The sequence below is a fragment of the Centropristis striata genome, chromosome 7 (genome assembly GCF_030273125.1).
Source record: "Centropristis striata isolate RG_2023a ecotype Rhode Island chromosome 7, C.striata_1.0, whole genome shotgun sequence".
Classification (NCBI taxonomy): Eukaryota; Metazoa; Chordata; class Actinopteri; order Perciformes; family Serranidae; genus Centropristis; species Centropristis striata.
The window spans coordinates 18,274,017-18,291,393 of record NC_081523.1 but is presented as its reverse complement, the minus strand read 5'-3'; the positions used below and the strand labels follow the sequence as shown (position 1 = coordinate 18,291,393).

Sequence of the window (17,377 nt, the reverse complement as noted above, 5' to 3'; positions counted from 1 at the left end):
TTTGTTAAATTAAAAAAAAAAATCCTCATCCATCTGAATTCCTATATTATGGGTATGAATATATATTTTCACACATTTTAATTTAACAGGTTACCTGAGCCTCTTGATCAGTGACATACAGTGGTAAATGTGGTGATCTTAACCACTGTCATGCTTCTGAGAAACTAAAGATTAAAGTCTAGACTATGTATTAGTATTAAAGTATTATTATATGTCTGACTTTGGTGGATGCAGTTTACACACACACTGGTGTTAACTATTCTATTTTCGGGTGCATGGCCAAATAAAATCCAGATCAAAATCAGTATATTTTGTGGAAATAAAAAAAAACAAAAAAACAGTACTTCTTAGAAATCATATGACATAGATACTGTAGATTATGTTTTACAATGGGTCTGGGTCTCTGCACATGAATAAGTTCAGTTTTACCTACAAAACAGTGTTTCCCTTATTTTGACCACTTTGCTTGTACAAATATTGCTTGAGTTTTATTGTTACATGAATTATCAAGAGGCCACCTCGACCAAGGGAGGATGTATTGCTAAGAAAGTTGTGAGGAAAGTCATATCTTCAGTGTGTGAGCATGTTTCTTGCAAAGAGGTTTGTCTTTCTTGGAGAAGAAGGTCTGGCCTTCCAGAGTGGTGCAGCACACCTGATGAAACACACACACACACACACACACGAAAGTTTTAAACATGTGGTTAAATGGTTGTAGGTTGGTTAGGTTTAGGAAAAGATCATGGGTTGGGTTAAAATATATATATATTTTTACATAAATGTTTACAGCTTTGTCTTGCCATCACAATTCAAAGGCATGCAGGTCTGATGGATATCAGTCTTTCTAACTAACTGTACTGTAAAGTATTAACATACTGTGAAGCCTTCACTTACAGTGCAGACAAAGCAGGTGTCATGCCAGGTGTAACCAAGGGCCTCCAGGAACTTGTCTCCCGCCTCAATAGGGAACTCACAGCCATGGCATCCGGTCCCAAACATACTGTAGAAGTCTACAGACAAAGCAACACGGCATGACACATACAGAACAAAACATCAGCACTTCATTCACAAATAATTTTTGTTGAAACCAAAATAAAAGTCCATTCAAAAAAAAGAACTACTTGTGTCTTTCCATTCACTGACTTTTGTCTTCTTGTCTCAGACGTCTTTCATCAGCACTATCAACATGGTCAATGTGTCCAATGAGCGCATTGTTCAGAGCCATCATCACTCACCTTGTTCACAGTACGGCTCTCCATCCTCCAGGTGGAAGGTGTTGTTTCTGATTGGCTGCTGACAGCAAGCGCACAGAAAGCAATAGACGTGCCACGTCTGTTTGAGGGCATTTATCACCTCCTGAGTGCAAAAAGAAAACAGTGTGGTTAGTTGAATGCATCAAGCAGTTCATTTGGAGTACTGGTCTTCGTGTGTGTAAGTACCATAACTGGAATAAGATCCAGGATACAAAGACTATTAAGTTACCAAGTCTTACATTTCTATCATCAATCCCTCTTTCATCAGTCTTTTTTTTTTTTTTTACGTGTCAGGAATACACAACCTTTCCTACAGTCTGTCCTTTTCTCATGTCACATTTAAATATTGTGGTTTTTTTCTTGTGGGGCCACATGACAAAGCTTAAAATAGACAATCTGCTTTCTTTCCCACCCTTAAACTGTGAGAACAGGACAGGACAGGGAATCAATGGAAAGTTGGTGGGCCGGAGTAAAATGAAGGATTAGAGGAGAGGGAGTGAGAAAACAGGTTAATAAGAAGCCTTAAGCTGGTTGAAGATGTGTGAGAAATAGAGGGTTGAAAGGGATTGAGGCTAAAGAGGTTAGAACACGTGAGGGATGAATGTCAGGGCTGTTATGAGAGCAGAGATCTCAGCTTCCTGACACTCTGGGTTCATGCTACACCTGCAGCCTCTAGGCCTCTAAGCCTAATTCTCCTAACATCCGAACATATACTACATTCCTGAGTTTCAGTGGTGGTCACTATAGAGATTCTCTAAACCTATAGCTTTCCTACATTTGCCTTATATGCATTAATTCTGCATGTTAGAGGTACCTTTTAAAATGAACCCTTTGGTAATGTCTACTCCTGTGCATTTCATGGTATTATTTGATCACTTATTGATTACCATGACCCTTGACTACCTGAAGTTATATGAAGAAAAAAGAGGAAGGTTTGAAGAGAAACAGATCCCGGAGTAATGAGTGCTTGGATACACATACATTAGTTAAATAATGTGCTTAAATGTTGGGTCAACCTCTATTCTAACTCTCATTGAGAGGTAGGATGATTTAAAGGGGGCATATTATGACTTTTTCAGATTCATACTTCTACTTTAATCAACGTGTTTTAGGTTTCTACTAGAACATGTTTACATGATTTTTAATGTTCAAAAAACAAATTATTATTCTCATACCGTCAGTCAATAGAAACCTTAAAACCCAAGCTGGGACCTTCTTTGTGACGTATGTTAGGCTTGGGCAATATTTTTTTTCATGTCACAAGTTCCTGACATTTCACCAGGGTATACAGTATATGCTGGTATTAGTGTGTTTGTGTAACACATAAAAATACCATCATTTCACACCAACTCACCCCCAGTATCTTGGCCCGGCAGCGGCTGCATGTCGGAGCTAAGAATTCTTCATAGCAGTGTTCACAGTAGACAAATCCCTTTTCTTCCACAAAGCCGATGTCTGCCAGGGAAATACGACAGTGGGCACAATTAAATTCCTCCTTATGCCAGGATTTCCCCATTGCTACCAAAAACGGCCCTCTGGGGAAAAAGACAAGCAGAGACAACAGGATAAGTGGAAATCAAGTTTGTTTTTTTAATTTTACCACAAGCTACAAAAAAACCAGCTCTTTTTTTCTCCTCTAAGAGAGTTGCTATGTGAAATATTATCATTTACATCCGATTCAATCAAGTTCATTATAATATTTTACATTTAGAATGTATAGTATTTTTTTTATGTATTTTTTTTTTATAATTAACTCGAACGATCAAGGCGGTAATGATTGTACATAGTGGTGTCATAAACACCCTAAAAACAGCCAGTAGAAACAGTAATGTATGTAGGAGGAAGTGATCATCTTTATTATTGATTCATTTACATTTTTTAAACAAGATTAATTACTTACTCTATTGTATGATATTTCTGTAAATTGTGAGAAATGCCATTCCCTTTAAGACCTATAGTCAAACTATCACATTGTTGGTTTTGTCTATTGAACAGTCCAAAAGTCCAAAGTTTAATATCTACATGTATATAGAATTCTCAAATCTTCATTGTTTTTTGAGCAATTGATCATGTAACACTTAGTTCCTTCAGATACAAGGATCACATTTAAGAGATGCAACGTGTTGACGTCACAAATGGTCTACTGTGACCAACATCCTCTCCGTCGACTCAGACAGCAACTTGGCCCTGTCCATTTGATGATTAAGTAAAGTGGGAAAACAACTGAGACTAATTTACAACACACAATAGCTGTGCTTATCTGAGCTACTCTGATAGTGGTGCAAGCTTGCCAGCTATTAGCATGTGAGCTACCCTATCCTTAGTGCTAATGTAAGGTGACACAAGTTGGGAGATAACGCTCGTGCTAGGGCAATCAGGAGAAGAAGAGAGGTAGACAGGATGAAGTAAAATACTGAACAGGATAACAAGGAGTTGGTGTCAGTCTATATTGTGTATGTGTGTACGTACGTGTGCAACATCACTACAGTTTGATTGACTGCAGGTGCAACTTAATTCCTCTTCCCCTTATCGACACTGCAGTCAGATCAATGTAGTTCTACAGTTTCATACACAGATTATTTACTTGAGATTGTTTCCACTTAATTATTGTAAGTGCTGAATTGAGACACTGAATAATTGAGAAGTGGACATATTTTCCTTTCCTATCTTAATTTGCTTGAGTTCAAATGGATGTCTGTGCAGCCAAGTTGATGAGATTGCATCTTTTTTTTATTATCCTTGAGCAAGCAGTGTATAAGCATGATGAAAGTAAACACCATGGGTGTACGCTGTTTTCTTTAACAATTTTAACTATAAATGGTCATGACAGCCTCACTTAATCCTGACGACAGAGCTCATGTCCCTCACCTGATGACCATGTTGCAGTGGGCACACATGGGTGTACGAGTCCCAGCAGGGTGATGTTCTGCCATCTGGACCAGGGTGTCCTCATCTTTCGGGTGGGGCTGAGGTAAAGGTCGCGCTGGGACAGGACTCATTGGGACACTGGCACTTCCATTACCCTTCATACCGAAAGATGGGGTGATCAAACCAGGCCGCGGACCGTGACCTGAAGGAGACGAGAGAAGGTTATACTGGTTAAGAAACAATAGAGGATGAACAAATGGAAAACAAAGAAGTGAGTATTATAACATCAGAAATGATATGTGTGCATTTGTGTTTTCTTCCCAGGTGTGTAAGTTATTTGACCTCTACCCTCTCTGTCTACACACCCAGCAGGTGTCATGGCGGCGCATGCAGCTGGCTGACTACTGTTGTCACAACCATGAATTCACAGCATCAATCTTCCCTGAATCTTTCACTCCACCTTCGACACATTCCTATAGCACATGCATACACATGACCAAACACACAGACGCACACGCACACGCACACACACACACACACACACACACACACACACACACACACACACACAGACCACCAAGACATTCCCTCAGCTAAAACCCAGACCCACACCTGGCTAAACATGTAGCTCGGCCTTTGATCTCCACAGTGTGGATGGAGATTTGTTTTTGTATGTGTGTGCACGGGGAGGAAAGGGCTACTTTTGGAGCTTGCCTTTTTACCATGTTAAAGTGTATGTTAGGCTAGGGATGGATCTGGGTTTACTGGTAGGGCATTTATTTGAACACTCATCAGGTTAAACCTGCATAACTGAATTCTTTGACCATGTTGGGGCACATAAGTTGATCTAGCAAATTTGTAAGCGAACAGTTACTTATTTACACATCCAGAAGTTATAGTATCATTAGAGTATCAGAGTATCATTATCATTATTTTGGAGTCGTGTTTCAGCCCACACCTGAATTAAAGATTCATTGTCTTTTAGCTTTTTTGTCTCTTCCACCTCCTGAGGGACATATTTGACTACTTTTCTGCTAAATGCCTAATTTGCAGTGGGATTTTTTTGTAGTTCTTTCTCACTGAAAACAACTGCCTTCTGCAGCCCAAAAGGACACACATCAATATGCATCATGGATGATCTGAGCACAAGGAGACCGCTCTACATACAGGTGTAAAAGCACTCAAAGCACATTGAGGATGCATTTAGGTTCCGATCGCTCAGACCACATTCAGAGGTGGTCTAATGGGCACATTATTTAAGCAGTGTGCACCTGAATGGATACTAGTCTACAATTCTACAATGTCATTTAGCAGACACTTTTAACCAAAGCGACGTACAAATAAGAGTTAATACAACAAAAGCAAGGATGAAGTCAAGAAACATAGCTAGAGTAAGTGCCGTGGGTTAGGTTTGAGTCCATTAGGACGCAAGTGCTTTTTAGGTCATGCAAGTAGCAAGTGCGATACTTCTAGTAAAAACTGGACTTGGACGAACTAGTCAAAAGAGCTAGTTTAGGTCAATAATTTGAGGTTTGAGGTTAGTCAAGCTGCAATTAATCAAACCAGAACGTATGTTGAAGGTGCCTTAGGAATGAGGGTAGCAGGAAAGTGAAGGATGTGTGTGACAGCATTAGTGTGTGTGTGTGTGTGTGTGTGTGTGTGTGTGTGTGTGTGTGTGTGTGTGTGTGTGTGTGTGTGTGTGTGTGTGTGTTTTAAAATTCTAACACCATGTCAATATGTTTTACAATGGCTATTTGCAACAAGAGAGTGGCTGGTTTCTTTAACTGCAGCTCAGGATTCAAAATGGGTCAGCGGCTTACTGCTGTTAGGATACTATACAGCTAGTAGTTTATTTTCATGAGCCTGGGTCCCCGGGTAAGTGACTACATTTACGATTTTAAATGAGTGGCAGTTACATCAGGATGAGAACTGGGAGAGTGTGTTCACAGACTGGATGGGGTAATAGTTGTAGCAGTTATTTCATAGATAAATATTCACAAATCAGACAGAAATATATCCGTTTTTTTGGCATGTACATGATGAACAGTATAATGCCAAGAAAAGACACTCAGTGTCAGAATCTATGGGGTGAGTACAGATGGAGAACCGGCATTATATTGCAGCTCTGTGGCCTGCCTTTAAAACTTTATTCATAACTCCCTTCAGTAAATATTATCTTTCTAACGGAGTAGAACTGCTGCACGTGTGAGTGAGCAACGCGCCACAGGCAGAGCAGGGCCTTCTCGCCTGCTTAATGGGCTTCCACAGAGGAAAAAGAGGAGAAAAGAAAAAGAAAGTCTGCAATGACCTATTTCACAACATATGTCACGCTTCAAGCACGGAAAATAAGCCTCTTTCCCTTCGCTAACTGGCTGCAACAACATTCAATCCAACAGCAGTAAATCAGTTTTACACTATGCCGGGATTTGGAAGCAAACATTTTTTTGTTTGAGAAAAAAACAACATTTTTTTAACTGCAGGGGAGAATATATTAATCAGTCAAAATACATACTTAAAAGAAGATTTAGTTCAATTCGTAAATGAATGTTTATTTTAAGGATTCTATTTTGGGGGACTCTACATTTCAGGTATGCATGCATTCACCATGACTTATGCTAAGAAAACAGTTCATGCACCTTAGTCCGATTATACTCCACTAGTTAATTTAGTGAAAAAATACCGCAACATGCCTTCAGTGAAAGCAACTCACACACAGGCACACAGTTGTACTTTTGTTGGAATTGGCAGTGGATTTAGGCAGTCATGTACTATTCAAGGGATTTCATGCAGCAGTTGGCTCGATGAACAAAAATGTATTTTTGTCACTGAAACCCATGCATTATGTATATATTCTGTATTCTTTAATGTGTTCACTAAGGCGCAAATGTTATTTCAGTGAGTTAATAGGACACATGCCAATTGTGGCTTGGTCCACGATTCATGAATCATATTTTATAAAGGGTGGAAAAATGACATCTGGAAATAACCAGTGTTCACTATGAATGTGTGAAAAAGTAAATGAAAAGCCATTTAAGATGTGCCGCTGTCTTGAGTGGACAGGAGAGAACACACACACACACACGCACACGCACACGCACACACACACACACACACACACACACACACACACAGTTTACCCTTGAATAAAGCAGGTCCTTTGGTCATGGTCTTGACAACAGCAGACTCGTGGCTATTGAGTTCTGGCTCCTCTCCCTCCTCACTGTGTGGAGAGACAAAATGGAAATGTTATGTAATCCAATAAATATTCATTTGTATTTAAATTCATAAAGTAAATGTAAAAGGTATAAATTCTAAAAGGTGGATGCTTCACAAACATTTTCAATGAGGCAGCCCAGGGGATCCATACAATCACAGTTTCGGGGTGAGCACGCAGCAATAGTGTCACCAGTTCAGTATCTAACCAAATGTCTTTCCCTCTGTGCCTGAGTTATGGTGTTGAATGATGGCCAGAAAAGTGTTTTTGCATAATATCATGATGTCACAGTGAAGTTGACCTTTAAGAAATAAATGTCATAATTTCATATTTTTATATGATTAAAACATTAGTGTGAAATTTTGTCAGTGTGTGTATGAATTCTTGAGTTATGGCCAAAAACTGATTTTGTGAGGTCCCAGTGACCTTGACCTTTGACCTCCATCAGTTGATCTTTAATACTAGAAATATGTGCCAAATTTGAACACATTCTTGATATAAGATATTGTGTTCACAACAAGAGGAAGGTCACTGTGACCCTGAGCTTTGTTCATTCTTGAGTCCAAGTGGATTTTTCTGCTAAATTTGAAGAAATTCCCTCAAGACGTTGCTGATTTATCATGTTCTTGAGAATGGGACAGAAAGAAAACCCAAAAACATAATGTCTCCGCCCCGGCTGTCGCCAGTACAGTCTAATTTTTCCATTTCCTTTCAAAATACAGTAAGAGAGATTCCAGACCACCTACCTGCTGACAGAGTGGAGACAAATATGGTACCAACTAAAACACAGCATGCAGCTACAGCCAAAACAGTACACTACTCAACTTCACAGTGCACTTCCTACTCGTGAGTACGGTACGAACAAAAATGCTGCCCATGTGTCACTTTCACAGGAGAACAGAGTCCAGGCCACCGGCCTGATGATGGATTTGAGACGAGAAGGTTTGTATAGTACTAATGACACAGCACACCCATTCAAAAATGATGCCAGTATATCAATTCAAATGAGTAATGGACGACGGTGGAGTGAAATATAGCATGGTGTAATGAACAAAAGTGCCCAGTCCAGATGTGCTGTAGACAGATACCAGACTGGCAGCACTAATGGTGGAGAAGAGTTGTTATGGTATAGTATAGAGTTTACATTATTCAGTGGATCATTTCTAGATTTTTAAAACAACTACCATATATACAGGTTAACACTGTTGCCACCTTCCTTGATGTTCCATATGTCTCCTCTGAATGCACAAAGTATGTGTTTGGACGCTTCAGTTGAGGTCGTGAAGAGACAAACTGAACGAATCCCCGCGGAGACATAAGCAGTCCATTTCCATGGGCCCCAAGAAATAAAACTAAATTTCACATTTGGGTCAAAGGCTGCGTAATTTTAACAGGCTCTGTAGTAAAGTTTAGTGGTGGTCACATCAAACGATGCCAGTACACTAATTAAAGTGATGGAATAGGGAAAATGACCTCACAGGACCAGCTGTCTACACAAAATAGATAAACTAAGTTTAGCAAGTGCTATGATAGAAGTTCAGCTCATATTCAGTGAACAGTGCTGTGGAACAGCGTGACACTCTTTGTCTCTAAAGAAATGTAAACATTTAGAAAAGCTATATATTATTTTTTAGGTCACACATTCTCTCTCGGGTCAAAACGTTCTCTTGCAGAACAAAATGCGTCTCCGAGCAAAGTACTCCCTCCACTTTCTCTACTTGTTAAAGTTGTTCATAGGGAAACAGAAACATTGTTTCAGATCTACGATGTAGGGAAGCACCGTTTTTTCATTTAAGAGGTTTATATATAATTATTTTGTAGAGACACTTGTTCATCAGGGAAATTTCAGTTCACTTAGGACTGATTGTCCATTAACTATAACTGACCAGTGTTTGGATAGAAAACAAATACACTTTGATCCGCCTAAAATACAGATTGCTGTTTTTGTGGGGTTAATATGATTTTTGATTTTTATTCGAATTTAAAATGTTTTGTTATGTTTAAAAAAAAGAAATATGGGGACTCCAATTATTTTGTTCTGGTATAACTTCCAGTATTTTAAAATTTTGATTTAGAAATTTTCCAAAAGTATTCAGATTGGATTACATTATTTTATATTTCAGTGGATTATGTTACTAATTACAAAAATGTTATTTGTATCCAGTAACTGACTACAATTCAAATCATCTCACCTAGCCCTATAACCGACCATTAAATAGCTAAAATCACAACCATTGATTTATTAATCATAAATAATCAATTGAATACAAAAACAATGAAAGGCACTGTGCATTTTCAGAAAAAAAGTTTCCCCGTTTCATTGAAATTAACTTATTTTGACTGAATACATTTTTTTTGCAGGTTTGGTTCAAAAACACTAAGACAGGCTTTGAAAGTAATTTTCTGCTTAACTTCTTGTCTGCAGTCGGATGCCAAAGCTTGTCCCGCTTTTTTGGTGGAATGGAGCAAAATGTCTCTGCTCTTCAATCAAATGGAGCCTCAAACTCATATATCCACTGGCTTTGATATATGGTGCAAAATGAATAACCTCTCTATGAGTAACATCAAGTGTGTGTGTGTGTGTGTGTGTGTGTGTGTGTGTGTGTGTGTGTGTGTGTGTGTGTGTTTTCAAGTATGTGTGTGTCCATCAGCGCCAGTTGAGAAGCCTGGGTGGGCCGGTGATCTCTCCCCAGACGTATTACACCCATAATGCATAGCTGTAGCTGATGCCAACAGTTGGATCACTGCTGTCTTCCCCTTGTGCCTGGCTGTTAGGGGACTCATGGGAGACAAGTGTTATGGCAACTGCAGCCATAGTTACGTTGAGTTGTGTCTGCATGTTTTGTGTGAGTGAGAAAGAGTGGCAGAGAGTGATAGAAACTGTGAGAGTTGAATTGACAGGCAGAGGGGGAGAAAGATAGAGAAAGAATGTCACACTCAGTAGATGCTCTGTGTTTCAGCTGCCCTCCCTGCCTCAGCCGGGGTATTTCCTCGTGCACACACTTCATTTGAACATTTCAGGCATCCATTACTTCAAATGTCCCTACAGAGCAGAGGGGGCACTTGGTTTACCACCCAGGAAAAGCTCTAAAATTATTGATTCAAACTGGAAAAGCTGCTGTGGGACGTGTGGTCAAATGTACGGGTCACGAGGTGAGGAAAGAAGAGGAGACATTCAATTTACCTAAACACATAGACAGCATTGACGGGAGAAGAGAAGAGAGGGTCTCCCTCTTCTGTGGCAGACTGATGCCACGACACCCTTTGGTGTGAGAAGGAAAATATCACAGAAATAAGAAAGATTGATGGTTATATAGCTTTCAAAAAATAATATTTCCACCATTAGTAGCTGTTATTATCAAATAAGTAGAAAATAACACTCTCAAAATGTCAACTGAAATGACACAGGAATAGAAAAGGCATCCACGCTGTTAAACAAAGAGCACACAGGCTACAGTGCACAGTGACAGGGATTGTGATAAATGCACCCAGCACGCTGTTGTGTTAGCATTGATTCCAGCTAATCAGCCTTTAGCTGATGCAGTCCTGATCTAAGTACTCTCTATAGGAAAGAGACTGTCACACTGCAGAGCATCTCTCTTCATTCTCATTATCTGGTTATCATTTTGTACACCATGTGTCTGGCAGTAGGAGCCATGGATACAGTGTACACTAACTAACATATAGACACAGAGGGAGTAGGCAGACAGTGCCAAATATCTACAATGTTATTACAATTCTGCACCTACACCAAGCTTGTATTTCTGTTCTTTCAACTTTCAGTTGCTCCGATTTTGTAATATTCATGAATGAAATTAGTATCCATACATCTGATCAATTTTTATAAGTAAACTTTAAATCAACAAGTGGCATTAACCTCACAGTTTACTGTATATACTTTAAGTAAATGGTTACCAAATCAGTATCTACTTGCAATTATTTACTGTGAATATTAAAAGGGAGCAATTTAACCAATGATTGATCCCCAATTTGCTGATTTTAAGTACCCAAATTAAAGGGACAGTTCACCCCAAAATTAAACATACATATTTTTTTTCTCTTTCTTGTGATATTTATTGATCTAGATTGTTTTGGTGTGACTTGCTCAGTGTTGGTAATATCACTGTAGACATTTCTGCCTTCCTTAGAATCTAACGAGACTAGGCAGCACTCATCCTGTGGTGTTCAAAGTGCTAAAAAAAAAAAAAGACATTTGAAAAACTGAACAGCAATAACTCTCCAGAGATCCTGACCTGTTACTTAAAATAATCCAGAGACCTTGCTGTGAACAGTTTCATGTTGGAACTATTTTCTCTCTGGATTAACAGAATTTTACAACAAAACATCTAGACTGATAAATATCACTACAGGTAAGTGGAAAAACGTGTTTTTGATTTGGGGTGAACTGTCCCTTTAAGCAAATATCAGTATGTTTTCTTGATAATAATAATCTGTTTTCTTTGTTTGGAAACGGAAACAAGAGCATCAGTTGGCACCAACTTATCAAGCACAAGAGTCCTGTAAAGAACAGGAAGGACATCTTCCTCATCTTGCTACTAAGCTATAATGCTCTGTGAGATTAAAGGCTATGGTGCCATCTATTCAAATTATCTGGGCGAACAAGCTAACAACATTCATTCACATTAGCTATGGTAATTGGCTAACAACAGGTGACAAGTAGAGCAGGAAATAAGATGCACCCCAGTCCTTCACTCATTGGAGCCAATTACAGCACAGCTCGTTAATATTCTCCACCAATCAGGCCAATTATAGAGGAACTTAATTGTGTTCTGCAGGACGGTGATTGGTTGATTAATGGAGGCCCCGCTGTTTTGATTCAATAGTAGCCGGTTAGAGTGCTGACCATCTGGACATACTGGGCCACATATGAACCTTGTTAACTGAGGGGATAATTAAAAAGGGACTGGAGGACGGAGGGAGAGAGGAATACATTTATTTCCTTTTTATCAGTCTATCTTGTCCCTGTTTCATCTCATTATTCTGCACTTTTTTTTTTTTTTACAATAATACAGTGCAACCTTGAGATTTTAAATAATGTATCACTACCCTGTTGGTGGCCTTGCTCTGCATCTCTGTTGTTGTTTCTGTTTCTATCTTTTCTGAAGTCTATTTTCTGCACTGCATGCTGCCTAATAATGAGACGCCTTGTTTGCTCATATTAAGCAATAATGAGGAAAAAAGAATACATTTCAGTCCCCCAACTGTTTACATATGTTAAGTAACCTCTTGTGTACTGTAGCTCTGACGAGAACTTGTATTATGCATCTCATAAATGTGTTGGTTCGGTTTGAACATTGAACAAATGGTCCATTAACAGAGCTGACTGCTGTCCAGCAGCTCTCTCCACCACACAGCAGATGCTCTATAATTCAGCACTGTGATATTCTTTGGATCAAATTCAAACCTCACATACACTATACCATCCATGCGTGTGCATTCACACACGCAGACACAATGACAAAGACATCCACCCACTTAAACCCTCACACACACACTTTTCATACTTCACGGTTTTAATGTGTACAGTTGTGTCCACTAGCCAATGAGTGATCTCTGTGAGATGCTGCCAAGTTGTTTCACAGTGACCACAGAATGTCATAGTTGGTATGAGTTGTCTCCGCAGAGACATATGGACCGTGTCTTTTGGTGCTGGCATGCTCTGACCAAACACAGCTTTTTCACTGCAATGAATAGCATGTTCAGTGGACTCAGAGGCTATTTACTGTTTCAAAGGCTGAGTTAAAAATAGATACACAGCCAACATTACAGGTAGTTATAATATTCAAATTGTACAAGTACAATATTTAACATTTTCCATCTTAAGTCGTCTTCCTTGTTGAAATTTGTTAATGAGTGGTGTTATTGTGACGGCTCGTGCATCACATCACATTAATATACACAGTGAATTAGCTTTTATTATTGTTATTGTTATTATTATTATTATTATTAGTAGTAGTAGTATTGTCACTCTTTTATGGACTCAGACCCAGACAAAACTGTATTTAATAAATGCTGAATATGATTAATATGAAAAGTCAACCTCGGTCGGTCATTCAACAGATGGAGAGAATTGTGGGATTTGAAAAGATTCAAAATAAATCCTGAATATATGAATTTGTGTTAGTTAAAGGCTAAAGTGGCTAAAGGTTACGTTGTTTCACCATCATCATATACCAATTATTTATCTTAAATAATAGTAAGACTAATAAAGAAAGGTTGCATCTTTGTTTAACAAAGAAATGCGAGTGAGGCCAGATCAAGATCTTTACAACAGAAGGTGTCTTTTGTCCAAATGGAGCGCCAAAATCAAAATCCTCCTTGTAGTTGCTTTAAAACAGTCTAATACAACAATTCTCACACAGTCTAAACTCTTTCCAGTTCTACAATAAAAACTAGTTTTGTCCAGGTCTGCCCCCTCTACCTCTTATTCTTTGGCAGGTGTAGCTCACTGACGCTACGACGCTTCTTCTTCTTCCTCAAGCGTAGTGATGGAGTCTGAGTGACTGGAGTGATGAGCAGGGCGTCCAATAAGCACTGAGACACTGCCCTCTCAGAAGGCCAAGGACTGCTCTGATAAGTTGTTCTGACAAGGTCATTGCACATTGAGGAAGAGAGGAGGCAGAGAATGAAAAGGAAATTGTGATGGAACCAAGATGTCAATTGTGAGACAGAAAGAGGAAAAGGTTCTAATAAAGATAGAGGGACTATACAGAAGGACACTTTCAGGGTGAACACACACACACACACACTGCCACACAGTTTACCTCGCCTGCACTGGACTATTGTGCTCGGCGTGTGTTTTTCTTGTGGTCTGTTTGGGGGCACTGGGGGTGAGAGGAGGAGGGCAGGGGGCTGCTCTGGGCAGGAAGTCTAGAGGACTTGACAGGAGCTCTCTCCTGTTAACAAATACACAACCAAAATTATATTAAATGTCTCCACATAAAATACTGAAGAAATGACGTAACAACGTTGTTTCAGAAAGCGTGGCACTGTCCCTATAGAGGTAAAGTGAACTAATGTATATTTCCTGTAACAATTAAGTAAAAATCCTTATCATACTGTACCTGACTGGTCTGGTAGAAAGCAGATGCTGATGTGCTGATATATGAGATAGATGAGTATTGACTTGGACAGGGAAACTGAGGGGGCAGACATCACAGATTGGACAGATAGTTGAATCAATTTAATGACCTGTCACTGAAAAGTTTACTTCAAGTATTAGAATTGTTTTGCAGCACCTTTGTTGAGGAGAAAGGTCAAGCTGAATGGTCTTCTGAGACTTGGTAGCTTGTCTAAATGATTTCTGGTCATCACCATCAGGAAAGGTCAAACGCCCATTGGACTCAGACTTTTTTGAGTCTGTGCTGCCCTCTAGTGATGTCACAAGGGAATTGCTAGACCAAGGTACCAAAAGTAAAGGAAATTAATAGAGGCAAAGCCTTCTTTGGGACCAATTATGCATTTTAGGGTAATACTGTGAGCTTTCATAAAAAATCCCAAGCTTAATGTACCTGTCTGCTGTGGGCAGTCCAAAGCTAAGTGGCTTTGTAGATGCACTTTGTGAAGCAGCGGGTTTATGGACAGGGACGGGATCAGAAGAAGCCTCTGGTGCTTGGTTTTGCACTAATGAGGAGTTGCTACTATGTGACATGTAAAGTCCTTGAGCAGGTAATACACTAGAAACTGGTAAACAGGATGCTGGAGTGTGGGTACAGACAGGACTTGGCCCAGGAAATTGTGGGATGTTGGCTGGCATAAACAGTGCATCAGGAGAAGTGCAATTTGGCCTTTGGGTATAGCATGATGGTGTCTGACTTTGGGTTGAACCAGTGTATGTTAAAGGCACCAACACTGGGCCTAATGGATAGTTCATGTTAGACAAATGGGTTGGGTGTATTTGACAAATCATGTTAGCAGAAGTTGAATATGTAATTGGGATGGCGACTAAGTGGTGGAGCCCTGTAGAAGGCACATTGTTCTCTTGAGTTTTTAAGAGGCTGCCCGGTTTGGAAATGAGGACATGGTTGGGGATTGTAGCGCCCTCCTCTGGCAGTTGTTGATTGGCTGATGAGTCTGAAGCCTGATGCTGTGGCTGATCAATGTGATCAGATGTGGGTGTGGCCTCTGCATCATTCATTCCTCTGAAGGCAGAGAGTGAAACCCCTACATGTTCAGAGGACTGATGCATTGGGGATCTGTCACTGGCAGAAAACAGATAGCAGAGCACTAGAACTTAGTTTTCTATGCATTTCAAATAAATCATTCTGTGACGCCTATATATATAATACATTATAAACTTACTTAAAACATAATCTTCTTATAGCACTGTATCATTATAGTTATAGGCACTCTATAACATATTATAAGACATTTTATAATGACTTATAAGGTCATGTGTCCTAATACTTCATGGCTGCTGGTCACTTCCAGGCTATTTTTTAGCAATGGTCATCATGTAATATAATTCCCATACTTTTAATACATTAAAGTATTTTCATAATGCATTATAATTAGTGTTATAATGCATTTTAATGTGATTATAGGGTTAGGGTAGGGAGTTAGGCTAATCATAACCTTATCATTAAAAGTGAGTTGACAATGCATTATAGTTATAAAGTGTTATGATACTTTATATTGTGATATGATTATTGTTATAAGACATGGTAAGTTAGTTCCTACGTGGCTGTTGTTTGTCTAAAAGTGGCTACAGTGTTGCTGTTTAGCCTGACAGGTGAGCAGGTGATAAAAAGTGTCACAAGTTTTAGATGGTGATTTATACCTGACCTCGCCACTGTTTGTTTCAGATTCAGTGAGACAACTAGAAGAAGAAAGAGTGAAGAAAAAAAAGAGTTAGGAAAGAAAGTAAGGACAGAAATGGACGCCAAAGATGGGAAGAAAAGGAAACAAGAAAAAAAGGTAATCACTTTATTAGCTACAATATAGAATAATAGTTTCTTCAAACTCAAACACAGAAGATATATTTCAGCCACTACATGTCCAGCTGTTTCTTTAAAATAACACACCATTACAATCTACAAAGAAGAAACCATTGTTAAATTTGCAAAGTAAACATAGGGTAAAATTAATGTAAAGGCACTGGAGAAATATTTTACATAGCAAGGGCATTAAATGAAAACCATTGCATTACAAGCATTATAGCATTTATACAGTCACTTTGCACACCATCAAAGCTGAACAACCTGCTCACTGAAAGAAGCCTTCCTTACTTGCATATACCACACAATGAATTACAGCACCAATCGGGTTACATCCCAGCAGCATAGCATAAGCTATTGGTTTATATTTACTGTACACACACTACGTACGTGTTAAAAACGCTCTTTCCATTTTTCAGATGCCAACATATTTCATGCGTTCCAGTGCTGGCAGATAAAACAGCTGTAAACAAGCTATTAAAGCTTTTAAATAGGTTTGAAGTGTCTTCAATGCACTCGCACAAGGCCAGATTTACTATGTTCACTGACCTCAGAAATACACTCTTTTGCTGCATCTACATTACAGTGGTACGGAAGGCAATGTGGTGCATTTGTAAATGAGTGGGACAACAGTTTTGTCTGTCCTTTTTTTAATGTATTTCTTTCTCATTAGCTGTTTGCAGACTAACAGAATAGGCTGCAGAATTTTAATGTCTGAGATTTGTGATGGTGCATCAACGTGGTGATGCACAGATTATCTGTGCATCACCATGTTGTTCTGTGTTTATGTGTTCTGTGTTATGATAATGAAAAGTGATTCATAAAATGTTGCCTGTACAACTCTCAGCAGGCCACCTCAGCTGCTTGTCATTACAGTGGGAACAGGTCCTGTGTATTGTCTCTATCACAATCTACACTATGTAAAGTCAGAAGAAGAAGATTATGTGTAGCAGAGTGTGAGTCCAAATGAATGTTTTAAGTGTTTATTAGTATGCAGATAACTCTTTTTTCCATGAAATCACGCCTGTGTAAGCAGAAGGGAACATACAAAGTTTTAACCAAACCCAAATTCATGTATAATGAAGTAA

The 17,377-nt window shown here is 39.1% G+C and overlaps 1 protein-coding gene across 1 annotated transcript in view; it reads right to left on the bottom strand.

Moving 5' to 3' along the window:
- Positions 1-562: 562 nt before the first annotated feature.
- The window catches only part of pdlim5a (PDZ and LIM domain 5a), a 71,917-nt gene continuing 55,102 nt past the window's right edge, over positions 563-17,377 (bottom strand). Inside the window, exons 8-13 of the mRNA XM_059338146.1 lie at positions 7,256-7,338; positions 4,119-4,320; positions 2,605-2,785; positions 1,233-1,353; positions 892-1,007; positions 563-652 (exon numbers count right to left, since the gene is read on the bottom strand). Of these exons, the coding sequence (XP_059194129.1) occupies positions 563-652; positions 892-1,007; positions 1,233-1,353; positions 2,605-2,785; positions 4,119-4,320; positions 7,256-7,338 (793 nt within the window). The remainder of the gene's footprint in view (positions 653-891; positions 1,008-1,232; positions 1,354-2,604; positions 2,786-4,118; positions 4,321-7,255; positions 7,339-17,377) is intronic.